General features: G+C 35.9%; 1 protein-coding gene across 5 annotated transcripts in view; it reads right to left on the bottom strand.

Moving 5' to 3' along the window:
• Positions 1–14,482, bottom strand: part of DLGAP1 (DLG associated protein 1) — a 303,658-nt gene that overhangs the window by 18,242 nt on the left and 270,934 nt on the right. For all 5 annotated transcript variants that reach the window (XM_072411376.1, XM_072411375.1, XM_072411379.1 and 2 more), the window contains 2 exons: positions 8,014–8,438; positions 294–385 (listed from right to left, as the gene is read on the bottom strand). In XM_072411376.1, coding sequence (XP_072267477.1) covers positions 294–385; positions 8,014–8,438 — 517 coding nt within the window. The remainder of the gene's footprint in view (positions 1–293; positions 386–8,013; positions 8,439–14,482) is intronic.

Raw genomic sequence — 14,482 nt, forward strand, 5'->3', positions numbered from 1 at the left:
TTGCTAGCACTGGTGTAAGCATGTCTGGACATTTATACACATGGAAACACAAACAATGTGCTCCATGCAATGCGAGTCATTGATGTTTGCCAGGGAATTGTAATAGGAGGGATTATAAACAGGAAAACTTTTTGTAATTGTAGAGCATGCTGAACCAGACATGAAGATAAGGGTGTAGAAAATTCCCTAGGCATGAACACCACAGCCCAGCTGCATATATCACTTCACATATTTTAGGAAACCAAATCTGCATGGAAAGTGATATGTTTAGGAAGGATATAAGGTTTACGTACCAGGTTTTCCTCACACAGCTCTCTGAACTGGTAGAATTTCTGTGACATCAAGAGCTGGGCACAGCCGACCGCACTTCGAATCTTGTCTAAGACTGCAAATGGAAAAAATACCAACTGAATTTGAGTTTTATAACCAGTTACATATGTATATGTTATGTATCTATTTACAACAGTGAGAATAATTCACAAAATGCACTTGACAGATATATAAGATACAAACTATTTCAGCTTTGCATTAATTAATACTTCATTAATTGTACTGTTCTTTTAAACATAGACAGTGTAAATAGTTGAATTAGACTCTTAGATTATTTAGTGATCATTCACTTAGAAAAGCTTAATATATAAGGTAAGGCTGTGCCCCTTGCAATCATTCAATCCCGTGTGATGGTTTAAATGCTATATTTTTTTGTATGGCTTGTAATCCATGGCTTTGTATACATGTGCATAGGGGTAATATATATACAGGTTCTGCTTTTGGCTCAGTAGTGCTACACATGGATCACGTCTTACTATTCTTCTGTCTTGATGTAAGCCTATCATTCTGCTCAGGCTGATTGCAGACAACAGACACTTTGTTCTTTATTCTCTGTAGTAGCTCTGCAGATATCCTGACTGGGCCACTGGCATACATCATGACTTTAGGAAGAATCAACAAATCTGACTTGAAAGAAATACTTTCAGGTGACCATTACAATAGGTACCTAAAAGTGCACAGAAAACCAGAACTCCTGTTTATCTTCCTTGTTTCCTCCTGTTTCTGGGTTCTTCATACTTTGGTTTTCTTTAGATTTGGCTGCTGTGTTGTGCAGCTCTTGTGCATAGGTTGTCCTTGTTCTCAGTAAACCCAATCTCCCAGCACAGCACAGACCATCTGGGGCCAGGAGTTTCCTTAGATGCCTCTGTGGAATGTCATTTAGTAAATGCATTCCACCGAAGCATCAGGGGAAAGTATAGCTCCCATGAACTTTTATGCCTGACATGGAGGCAGCAGGATTTTAGCTACTGGCAGGAGGGCCAAGGCTGTCAATGCCAAGACGGCAGGTAAGAAGAGCAAAGACCAGAGGGTATCCATGGATGAAAGTGTTCTTGGGATGCTTTAGATTATTTTGTATTTTTGTTATTACAAAAGATAGAAGCCTCTTTTATTTTAACTTTTTTAATATATTTTTTTTTTACCCATTTTTTGTATTGAACACTTTTTACATAAGCCATCTGCAAATGTAAATATAGGGATATGAAAATATGTATTGCTACAGCAATAATAGCGATTTAATGGTTAACAGGTTATTGGCAGTGTTTTTTGACATGTGGTGTTCAAACAAAATTATTCTAACAAGAATTATAAAAAAGGAAACTGAGGGTTTTCAGGCTCTTCCCCATGAAGCTTCTTCTACAACCTGCATTATGCTAACTCATGTCCTGCAAAACATTCCTGAAAGGTTTTTCCCTATTTATGTACGTGTAATCATGTTAGCAGTATAAATATGAATCCAGTAATTCATTGAAACAATAATGTTTACAATTATTTCAAACTCCAGCAACTATAGAAGGGTTGTCATCATATGCTTAAATGCTATAAATTGTTTGCATATTATTAGGATTTAATTCATATAAAAAAATCATACCAGTTAAAAATAACTGATTCTGATTTTAAGGAATGAGATATGTGGCAAACAAACTATATATTTCTATCATCCCATTGATTCCAACAATCAGATCCAAGAGTCATTCATTATTTATTATTAATATAAATAAACTTTATTTAAAAAGCACCAACATAATACATCACTGTACATTTAATAGGAATCGTACACTTTTGTAAATTATTTGAATAATTTGTAACATTTACTTTTGAAGAAAAAGCTAAATGGAATTGATAAATATGCATTTGTGAGTTTGATATACTGTCTTCTCCTGTTGTTTTCTTTGCACAGCAATTAGTCAACATGGCAAAATAATTGATTCCCAACTTTCTGGTGGTGCACAGGGTAACAGCAAGCAAAGGTCTGGTATCTGGTCAGACATTGTCAGTAAGTCTGCCTGCCTGCCTGTGCTGTTACTAAGTAGCTAATAATGTCAGGAATGTCTTTGTCTTGCTGTCTGAGTTGACTGCTGTGCTTTCATGATAGGCGCAAGGCCTTAGCCGAAGACTTTTGCTAAAGGAAGCTCAGTGGCCAATTTTGTGACAACTGATTGCTGCGTTTCTCAGACGTTATTGTAAATGTTGAGCATATGGCAGAGAAAAGACAAGAGTAAATTTAAATGCCACTCACTCATAAAATATGGGTCCATTTTGTAGATGCTCTTAAATTTTTGGCAACAGAGCGTGGCAGACCTTGGTTTTGCAGACAAATAAAGTACTTTGGGCACAAGCCAGTAGATTCTTTTGGCATCTTTAATAATGCTAAATTAACTAATTATTTGAAATCAATCTCTGTTGGCAAAATACATAAAAAAGGTCCAGATGACTTTTGCCCTCCAAGACCTGTTCTTCAAAATAACCAGTACAACATTGAAATACGCTGTTGTCACATTCACAACCCAAAAATGCAAACTGTGTTTAAAACACTTTGAAATGTCAGACCTAACAATCTTCTTGTCTACATTATCCAGTATCTGGCTTGACCAATCACATCCATATTTAAACAAATTCAACCCATATTTTCTCCATTCATTGAATAATACTGGGCTGATGTAGGGTAATCAAGGTGTATTTGTTTTCAATTTGTATAAAACCCAGCTTTGATCAGAGCATCATGTTACAAATGTGAGCTGACTGGATTAAAGGGAATGTATTATCCTTTTTTTATCTTTCATTATTAAAAGTATATTGTAATCCTTATTTGTTAGATAAATATAAAATATTGCATATATATTATTTATATTTAAACTTTAAATATAGCTGTCTGTTGCTACTTAAGGGTTGCAAATAGCTGGTTTACTGTTGCACTGTATGTTCCGACTCCTAAATAAGTCCATCCAAGTCTACCATTCTGTATACAGGAGCAGCCAACATGTAAAGAGCTAGTGCTGGGCTTTCTTTCCATACAGTGCCACTGCACATGCTGAAGCATGGAAGAACCCTGTGTTAAAACAGAGCTAAACAGATGTGAATCACCCTGGGCTCTTGGAATACCATGCAAAGTATGCACAGCATATTTGAACATTATGACATTATCTTCCAAAGTGCCCTTTTCTAGAAATATAATGTTTTTGCGCACCCCGGTTGGTTTATCTCTGCTGATGCCATCTTATCCTGGTCTTCATGAGGGTCCAATGTCTTAAGCCATCTCTACTGATTTGCCAGGAATGACATAACTCCTGTGCATGTGAACGGGATTTACCCACAACATGCCAAGACAGTACTTTGAGCTGTAAGTGCACATTTACGAACAAATGTTACCAGATGGGGAGGGATACAGAGTCTTCTCTGTCATAAAAAACACCTACAAACAAACAAGTACTGGTACACACATTTGTCCCATAAAAAGAAAAAATAATGAAATTATTTGCAATTATTTATGTATGTAAAATATATAGGCAAAAAATTGACCAAAAAACTAGTATGATTTTAAAAATGCTATGTATAAATTCTTGTAGTTGTATATTATAAATTTAATCTGCCCACACGCTGTTTGAATAAAAGTTTCTTGATCATTAAGTGATTTTATTGTAGCACTTGGCAAGCTTGGCAGGAAAGTCCTGAATATAACACATACAATCTATTCAGTAACACAATGTATATAGAGAAAGCAACAAGGATTTTTCAGTCTACCATGAGCTCTTCTACTGAAGTTTGCACTGCACCGAACATACATAATAAAGAAAACACAATATCAAAATAAAATATAACTAGAAATATTATTTTCTATGCCATAAGAGAGAGTAGAAATTTGTGTGATCGCCTTCACATGCACTTTGTGTTTCCAGCTAGGACTACAAATATTTCATCTATCAAATTGTTTAGCTGCCAGTGAGATAATGGCACACAGATCCCTGCAGTGTTACAGGCTGTTGTCAAGTTGTAATGAGCTAGGTCCATGAAGCAGCTGTTTCACACAAGGGTTGCTTTGTCCCACAAAGGCCTGGATCAGTTTACTGGGAGTGGCCAGACCTCATGTTAGCGGCAGCAGCAGTTCAAGCAAAATACTTGCAATACAATTACCATTTTCTTAGCTAGCGACTCCCTAGTAAAATAAACTCAGAGATGATGTTTGACAGCCAGACTGATAACAATCTGAGTCTGTTATACTGCATAGGCTAGATGGATGCTTCCAGCAAAAGTAGAAACACTAAGGGCTTTTTGTTACTTAGTATATATAAGGAAAAACTAAAATAACCTAAAATAACCTGATAACCTAGCATAGCAAAACCTTAAAAGCCTACTAAATCAGAAGGAAAAAAAAAATATTTATATGAAAAGTGTTCAAATACAATCAATCAAACCATCATACTAAAATAGAACAACTGCACTTAACATTTATTTAGGATCATTTTTATCACTTTGACAGATACCTTGCCTTATATTAGCTGTCTCCCCTGAAATAGGTCCAAAGGCCTAAATTAAAGCTAAAATAATTTGTTTTGGATGGAGGGAAATATCTAAAATTCCTCCTATTTCTTGCTGGTGGTCCCACTCTCACTTTCTACCCAGTAGCACTAGGACAGGAAATGTGGGGAGCAGTTATCCCCAGGACATGAAGGTACAGACAAAAAATAGAATGATTGCCAGATGATTGCCAATAGAATGATTGCCAGAATTTGTAAACCTTTCTCCTTATTCTCCAAATATAGTTTTGTTTTTGTCCATGCTCTTATTAGAGAAATTTTTTATCAATTTCCATTCTGAAAGTGAGAGGATGACCTCCCAATAGGTACACAGTGAAAAGTGCAGGTACACACTCCAGGTACAAGTGAAAACTTGGCAGAGGCTTTACCCTTTACTCAATTTTAAAAGTTTTAGCTGGAGGTTGGCCCATCAACAAATGTTCAAAAACTACAGCACGCCCCCAAAGGTCTTGGTGTCAGTTTTGAATCTGCACTCCCCACATCCAGAACATCTATGGGTTCTGCTGCTCACACCAGCACAACATTTCTAAGATATTCCCCTTCCTATCCCCAGAGACCAAAGGAATCCTGGTACATGTCCCCCCCTAATCTCCAATAACTGGAACATACTCTTGCCTGTTATTTTACTAACTGGATTCTATGATGAATTCTGCAGCAAAAGAAACATATCTAACTTTCTTGCTATCTCATTTCTCCTATCTAATTTTATCTATATAAATTACTTCATGGTATCTTCCCCACCAATATTTCCAACCTTACAGATAAATATATCCATTGCCACCTTCTCTACATCTCCAATGACTTACTAATGACTTCCTCACTCATAACCCCTTTATGCACATGGCTCCAAGACTTCTCTAGGACTGGACTTAATCTCTGGAATTCACTCCCCTGTCCCTTTAGGCTTGCTTCTACCCTTACCACATTTGTGTACGTAGCCTTATTGCATAAAATTTTGTTCCCGAAAAACTAGATGTAAAATAATACATCAAATAGCTTTCAAATGTTTTCACCTTTTTACCAAAGTTTATCAAAGTTTTTGCAAAATTTATAAAAAAATAAAAAACATTTTTTCTAGTTTTTTAAAATTTTGCACATTTTCTTGTTGAATGCTTAGAAAGCAACAAACAAAACAAATGGAAATAAAGATAATACATATTTATGGTAAAACATAATAGCTCAGGTTTAAATGTAAGAAAGGAAGGAGTTAATTCAGAGTTTAGAGGTCCGATTAAGGTTAACTAAGAAGGATAGGAGCACATTTTATTAAAAAAGAATAAACACCTTACAGGGTTTTATACATGATGTCATCTGCACTAAATCATGAATATGATCTATAAATGAATGAAACAGTGACTACAATGAAGGCATTCATTGTATTTTCTTAATGACACTTGCAGACTATCTGTGGGTGCATGTGATTGTGCGCCTACAGTCTTGTATTCATGTCGTTGAAGTCCTACTCTGACACAGTTCATATTTATTATGTTAAAAAAATCTATTTTAGATTATGTATGTGTGTTTTGTACATTGACCATGGGTAGCCCATTCATTTAGAACTGGACAGTGCACCCTGGAGCCCCACAAACCCTTTTACGCAGCACAGTTTTTGTTTATCTGTCATTGTGCACTGACCACTACTGTGCATTGTGTTGTGGTGTCATCCAAATTAATTAGGACAGCAACACATCATTGTGCAGTAAAACATGCATTTTGTTGAGTACTTTTTTAACACTTATCTAAATGGTGTGTCATATTAAAGTCAAAATATCCACCATGCTCTAATTGATTTGCCATGCCAGTATAAAATCTAGGAACAGAAACATGTTTTAAAATACTTACCTGAAATAGTAAAAACCGATTACTTGCACTTTGAAGGGGAACCAGCACTGGTAGTGTGCTATACTTGGGCTATGTACATACATGCAATAATTGTTAGTGGAAAGGATCTTTCACAATCTTTTCCAATGTCAAAAGACTGCACAATGAATGAACGAGTGCTGTACATACAGCACCGTTCTGCTCTATGGAGAGGGGAGAACGACGGAGTGGCTCCCCCTGTGCTCTCTTCCTCCTTCACTTCCATTACAATCGCTCGTCGTTTGACGTCTGTGGATCTGCCAGGACGGTTGTTCGGACGATGGACGATGAGCACTGTACATTATTATCGGACGAAAACCATTAGTTATCCCACATCCAGAAGAGATTTTTGCTTTGATATATAGAGAACAGGAGGTAAACTTCAGATTTTAAACAAAGCCAACTTTTATTTCTCACATGTATAGCTCCTTTAAACAAGATATGACCTTATAACGCATATTTGCTGCTACCACTGATACTGTACTGTGAAATGGGAGAATTGTGTTTTTTAACATAGATATCATAAGAATCATTTCTTTAATACATCTTATATGAACTGGTAGATGTTTTTTTGGTTACACGTTATATCAGTATTATAAATAATATAGATCATGTTCTTCCATGTTCTTTTCACAAATGACACATCATAAATAACAATGTAAAGAATAAAAACGTATTATGCTGTGTGGGGCCAAAGGTCATTTTGTTAATTTCTGTTTCATTTTCAACAAGAAGCTTCTTAGCTTGCCCTAATACCTGTTTGCTTGTGTAATGATTCACACAGTCTTACACTTCTCCACATTCAATATGTTGGAGGATACAGAAATTTGATTTATACCAGTAGAGGCTTTCTGATTTACAATTATTATTATGTATTTTGTTGCACCTAGTTATTCATTATCATTCATTTATTAAAAGCTGCTGACAGATGTGAAGTGCAGACACCAAAAGGTACCACATAACTAAAGCAGCTTTCCGCATCACCAGAGTGTCACTGAGTGAAGTGAATACTGAACATCCAGAGCAGTCAGGCACTTGAGACAAGCAGGAGGTACTAAGGCTTGTGTTTTATGCTTATGCCCATGCATAGTGATGGAAGATCCACAGTGCATTGTGGTGGCATTACTTTAATAACTACCTAGTGGTGCCATTCACTTGATGTGAACTAAAAATAAAAACATGTATAACCCAACACAACACTAAATGTGATTTTGGCCCAATCAAAGCTGTAGGTAGATACATCATAGTTGTGGTGAAAAAAGTAGTGATCATAACGCCAAGCACTTACTAGGATCAGGCAGATCGTTCTCGTGCTCTTCTCTTTCCATTTGTTGGCACCATCCCTCCATCCTATCTTTTTCTGCCTGCAGAAGCTTTAAAAACCAATGTCCATCTCTGTGACAAACTGACCTATGGACTGCTTCCAATGGATCTTCTGTAATGGAATCAATCCAAGGGTCTGGAGGAGGTAGTATGGAAGGATCAAAATCAGCATCAAAGTCCTCCTCCACCGCGCAGGCATGGTAATGATTGCCTGAGCCCTGGATGCTGACTGTGGAGGTACAAGCATCACGGGAATACTGCTTGGTCAGTGGCCGACTATATTGGAATTCCTGTTCAGCCAGTTCCACTGGACATTCAAAATGCTCCCTGAGGTCCAGATCTGCTTGCACAGCAGCAGTAACACTGTTTGATCGGGTCAGTCTACGCAACCTGTAATAAATGGAAAAAGGAAACTAATAATTCAGCAATGATCAAAAAAATTCAGATTTTAGTATATACACCTAAAATCAGTACACATTCAAATATGTTTACACCTGCATTTAAATTAAGTGGTAGAACATCTCAAACCCAATTCCAGATGTTTCTTTTCTTCCTATTTGTCTCTATTTTTTAAATTAGCTTTGGAGTATTAAAACTAGCACATGAATTTAGTTAGGACTCTAGTCAGGGCAAGTCAGGTTGTACAAGTTTATGTTCATCCCATAAGTTTGGGAGTTTTTGCATTTGTTTACTGACTTCAGTTTATCACTGTGTTTTATTCATCAGTGTCATGTATACACAAAATCACCTCTTTCCATTTTTAATAACTCCACACCCCATTATATTCCCCTTTACTATTGCTCTGCTAAATTTCAATCTTTATTGCTCTATCTACATGTCTTCTTTAACCTCCTTAAGCAGAAGTGTTAAACCGTATTTATCACCAATAGATTACCAAATATATAGCCTCCCTGCCACAATGTCAAAAATCCTCACCATCATTACCACCACCAACAAACCAGTATAATGCAAATCATTTCAATAGTTTGGTTTTACTTTGATCAAAATATATTACAGAAAAACTACAATCATTTATTATATTAATTTATATAATAATGTCACAGGTTAATAAGGGCAGATCACTGATGTTAGGGGAATCACATCTTGTACACATACAGTGGATACTGTACAGCGATGTAATAAAAATTAGCTAACAAAGTTGGGATTATTGGGCTGTATTAGGATTGAATGTTTCTGTCCAAAGAGCAACACTAGTCATAGGAATCCCACACTCAATGCAAAACAAAAAAAGTTGGTTTTACATACACTTTAAGGGTAAGCTATCTAAGTGCTGAGCCAAATACTAAATAGAGCTTTCCTCAAGTTTATGTAGGGTTCCATATTAGGTTCTTTACTTCACCAAACATACTGCTAGGTTAAATGGACCTGCAATGTGTGTAAAAGAGGTGGGTTCTTTAAAAGGCACATTTCTTTGGGAACAGGGATCAAACTAGATAGACCAATGCTTTATTGTGACTTCAATGTGTTTACTTCCACTCATCCTGGTAATAAATGAAGGTACCCTGACTAGTCCTGCTGTAGTAGTTGACTTTGCAGTCTGTTTGGCCAGACAGAATTACTATAAAGGTGGCTCATTTACAGCAAATAAACATCAGCATTATCTGAACAGTCATAAAGTTTATGTACATATTTAGATAATGAAGTCTCAAGGAATAGAATAACTCGCTACACAGCACTTAGACATCTATCCTCCTGCTCCTCCTGAATGAAAGGGCAATGCACATTATGACTAGATTTTACTAGCAATTGTTAATATTTTGGCACCATATAAATACATGACAATATTAATAGAAATAATACTGATAATGCTTAGGTGATCATACAAACACCTAATCAAAGTAGACACAGAAGTCAATAGTCGGGAAAAGTTAGAAGATCTGTTGGTTTTTATATTAAACACTCATTTTTGTTGCTGTCTTTGTTGAAAACCTTCCTTCCTACATTCTTTCTCAGGTGGTGCCAGTCATCAGGGCTGGAAACTAAATCACCTCATTAGGGATCAGCAATAAAAATCCATCAAGCCTGTTGTTTGTGATCACATTGGGGATATTTTCCTTTACCACCTGCCCCCACGTTATCCATCCCAGGAATGAGGGATTGGTTACATTCTGAATAGGAAGGTGCTGACATCAATAAAAACATGTCAGATACTCTAGCCCCTCTAAGCTCTACCGTGGTTTCGTCTGTTTTCCAAATAGGAGGGATTACTTCTGAAGTTCATTTAAGTCTAACTTACTTTCCAGCATATCAGCTTTCTTGCTATGATTGATGTTGTTTTATTTATTTCGGCACTTTTTACATGGTGCTGACATCTTCTGCATCCTTTTACTGTCAACCTGTCAAGAAGCTTACAATCTACTGTAGTCATGTGTATGTACCATTTGTAAGCACTTGGTTTGCACTTTCACTGTATAATAAGGACATACTAGCTCTTAGTATACTATACTGTTTTTTTTAGTTTGGAGAGAAATGGTTGTTGTTGCCACAAATTCTGAGACGAGGCTTTGATAACATGTTTACTGTGATCTACTTTTACCGTTGAGACCTCAAGCTCTGGTGTAGTAATATTTACTGGTTGAATGGGAGTTTTATGATTTCTACATTTCACCTTTGTTTTTTCCTTGTCATAAATAAGGTGGCACCCTTTAATGACTGCATTCTTTTATTACACCATACATGTGAAGCTCCAGCAAGTTATTGAAAGTAGATCAAATATTTGCTATTCAAGCCTGAACCTGCTCAGTGTAATACAAACAGCATTCTCTAAACCGCAAGCGTTACAGAATGTGCTCAGCACTTATCAGTATTTCACTCCCCTTGTGCTCAAAGTTTTTCAAATGTATCAAACAATTCTGGCTGGATAGGGAACATTCACAAGATGTGACATCACAACTGTCTACACCAGTTACAAGTGTGCAGTGTTTGCATTCCTCTATTGATAACACAGGGCTTTCACTAACAGATAAATCCATTTAAACATCTTTGAAGGCGTGGGAACACAGGCATAGGCAATCCACATGCTTCAATGTAACCTGACCCATTGCTTTCAAAAGCTGTAGCTTGTTAAAGTGACAGCGCTCTAAAGCTGTCAAGTCAATGTGGTTACAAAACATACAGATCGGATTTAATGCAGAAAATGTTACTTTAGAGAAACCGGTATTCTATGCAGGAATACCAGTGTTATTGTAAATCACTACATGATATTTTTTATCAGTAAGTAATAGGGAAATAGAATATGGGAATTATTGTATTGACCAATATTTAAAAAAAAGGAAGAATGTGAATGCACATCTGACTTATACCTAGGTGTTTACTAAAAGTAAAGTTGGACAAGACTTCTTTAGTTTTATTACTATATTTAGTATAGGGCAAATCAGTTTAGCCACTAGAGGGAGCTTTACCTGGCTTGGTGCAGTTTATCAGTCTCTCTTTAACAAATTTTGAGATATGCAGGCTGATTTATTCGATAGATAAGTTATCCAAAACAGAAGTCATCCAATACAGATACATAGAACAAAAATAAAAAAATGAACTGCCCTGAGTAAAATTAAATACAAAAATAAATACAACTCTGTTTGTTGAGTGACTTAGTCTGGGTAATAAGCTGTACTCACACTTGCAACCCCTCTTTGTTTTTTGTTGGCACTTATTTTTGAGTGCATGGCTGCGTGCAATATGTGTCTATTTATTGTGCTTTCTTTGCAGGTTACTAGAGTATGGCTAGTGCCCTTCTTGGTTGGCGTTCATTTGTTTAACAACCAGTACATCTGCTTTACTGTCACATGTTTATTGCTATCGATTGTGTTTTCATTCACCTGGTGTTGTAGGGGGTTTCTAGAATCATGTTTCATTTACACCCTCACAACAGGACTTGATATTTATGTGGTGTAAGGTATGGTAATCCTAAAGTCCTGGTATATCTTGGTGATGCCATGTTTCTTATGTAGGTTATGACTGGTTTGTGTTCCCAAATAAATTTATTTTTTTTTCACCATCACTCGATGAAGGGTTTCTGCATTGCCACTTTTCCTTGTGACTGTTAAATGTTTTTTTTATCTATTAGCAACAGAATGTGCCAGTGAGTATGTTTAACAACGTGTTGTCACAATAATGCCAACTCTAAACACCTTTTGTATATTATAGTATACCTTTAAGTGCGCCTGGATCAACATTTTTTTTAAATTTAGAATTCTATGCACAGTGTCTGGGCCAGTGAAATTGTTGAATTTAGCAAACAGACAGGGGTCTATTATTTTCAGTGGATTTTAGTACATTCACATACTTTACTAAAGTTCTGGTGATGCCCCAATATATAGGGTTGGGTGGAAATTAAAACTTTTAATGTTATAACTAATTTTGAAGTCTGCAGAACTTTAAAAAAAGGTTGGGTTGACGTATTAGGTTTATTTATTGTCATAGTGCTTTATGTTTTTGCTCTGGAATGGATTGGGATTAGGAAAGTATTAGTGCATTGGTGCACACTGTAACCTTTCATTTTAATTTTTTTTTTTTATTTGGTATTCAAGGTTTGGTTTTTTGACTTTTGACTAGTTATCAACAATATTAAATAAACAATATATTATATGAAAATGTGCTTATCTCTTTACCAACTAAAATCTGTACTTATCTGCACTGGACCTTGTTCTCGAACTCCATTGCACTTCCATTCCACTAGCGAACTTCTAATGACACAAAACACACTTCTGCCCTTTCAGAGAACTTTACAACTGTTGCATTAACTGCCTATTTAATCACACTCTTTACTGCTACTAATCTTATTTCCTCCTGTACACATAGTTCTTTCTCCTATTTTCCGTATTGTCTTTTTCTTACAACATTTCTTTTGTAAAGCCTTTATTCCTTTTATTAGCTATTATGTTGTATATAATGTTTACTTTATTATAGGTCTGTTTAATTTTCTTTGATACATATCCTGCTGCATTTACCATTTCCACATGTTGCCATTTCCAACTCTAATTGAAGAATCATCTTCCATTGAAAGGAATCCTTTGATCCTCAGCCCAGGGTTCTTTCTACTGTTTATAAATTAGACAATAGTACTTTCTGATATACTAGGGAAGGGAGACTTGCTTCAGCAGCCATGAGATGTACACAATTAATCCTGGTATTCAATTATTTTGTAAGATTCCTATATATAATTTTATTTGTATTATCATCAATACTGTTTTATTATCACTAATATTATTATGTTATTTATGTAGAACGTTTAAACACATTTACACTAAAGTAAGCATCATCTAGATCAGTTTTTCTCAATCTATTTACTCCTTAAGAACCCCCAGAATAATGCTCATGTCTTGAAGAGCCCCTGGCTGTGCCCATATGAGGACAATGGAAAAATATGTCCTACATTGGTGACCAGTGAAAAGAATGTCCCCCTTACAGACAGCTAAAAAGAACTGCAGTTTATGTGGTCAAGGGTTAGGAAATGGTCTCTATTTAGTGAAAAGAAAACACGCTTTACAAATCAGTTTTATTGTCATAATTATAAGCACATGTATGCTGACATTGTTACAGTATTAAAATTGTCATGATCTGTACCTCTTCATTATGTTGTGGATATATGTGTTTATTTGTTTATTGTTTTTATAAAAAAATTTACCACATTTAACCATTTACCACACAAGAACTTCAGTATCATGCTACTGACTTGCATTGGACACAAAAACTTGAGGTCTCTATCACATGGAAAGTCAATCAGCCACAGCTCAAGGAACACCTAGTAACCCCTGGAGGAATCTTAAGAGTTCCTCTGACCCTTGTCAGAAATCACTGATCTAGGTAATAAAATTATTAGCTGCTAAAAATGTTACAGTTTAAAGAAATTTATAGTTCACCTTCACAATTGTACACACAACCTTAAAACCGAGGGAAAGACTCATCACCTTAACTTTTCCTGACTGTGTGCTGTGTTAATGCAGAGCCATAGGGAGATTCAAGAAGAGAGCTTCTGCTATTAAATCTAGAAAAGAATAGTATGCCACCATGGTGACACCTGAATTGAGGATGGCCATTTATTAAATATTTAGATATAAAAACGCCTAAAGAAAAGGATATGTTATGCTATAAAAAGTATTGCATGCTACAGTTTTAATGCATTGACTATACAAAAGATTACCCTTGTTTGGAGCTTTGCTCCACTGTAGGAACATTTACAAAATACCTGTGCTTTAATGGAAACCTGTTGAATACATAATGGTAGTGCCAATGATAAATTATTTTAATATGTTGTTCCGTCGATGGTAAAGAACGTATTGATCTGCTTTTTTTTATATATTCCTTTATATGAATATGTAAGCCATTCCAGGTCAATAAGAATCCTGTATTGAATTCTGGAAGTCTTACCAGGCCATGGATACTGATAGACTACTACCACCAATGTGCTTGTGGTA

Source organism: Pyxicephalus adspersus, chromosome 5, assembly GCF_032062135.1.
Source record: "Pyxicephalus adspersus chromosome 5, UCB_Pads_2.0, whole genome shotgun sequence".
Classification (NCBI taxonomy): domain Eukaryota; kingdom Metazoa; phylum Chordata; class Amphibia; order Anura; family Pyxicephalidae; genus Pyxicephalus; species Pyxicephalus adspersus.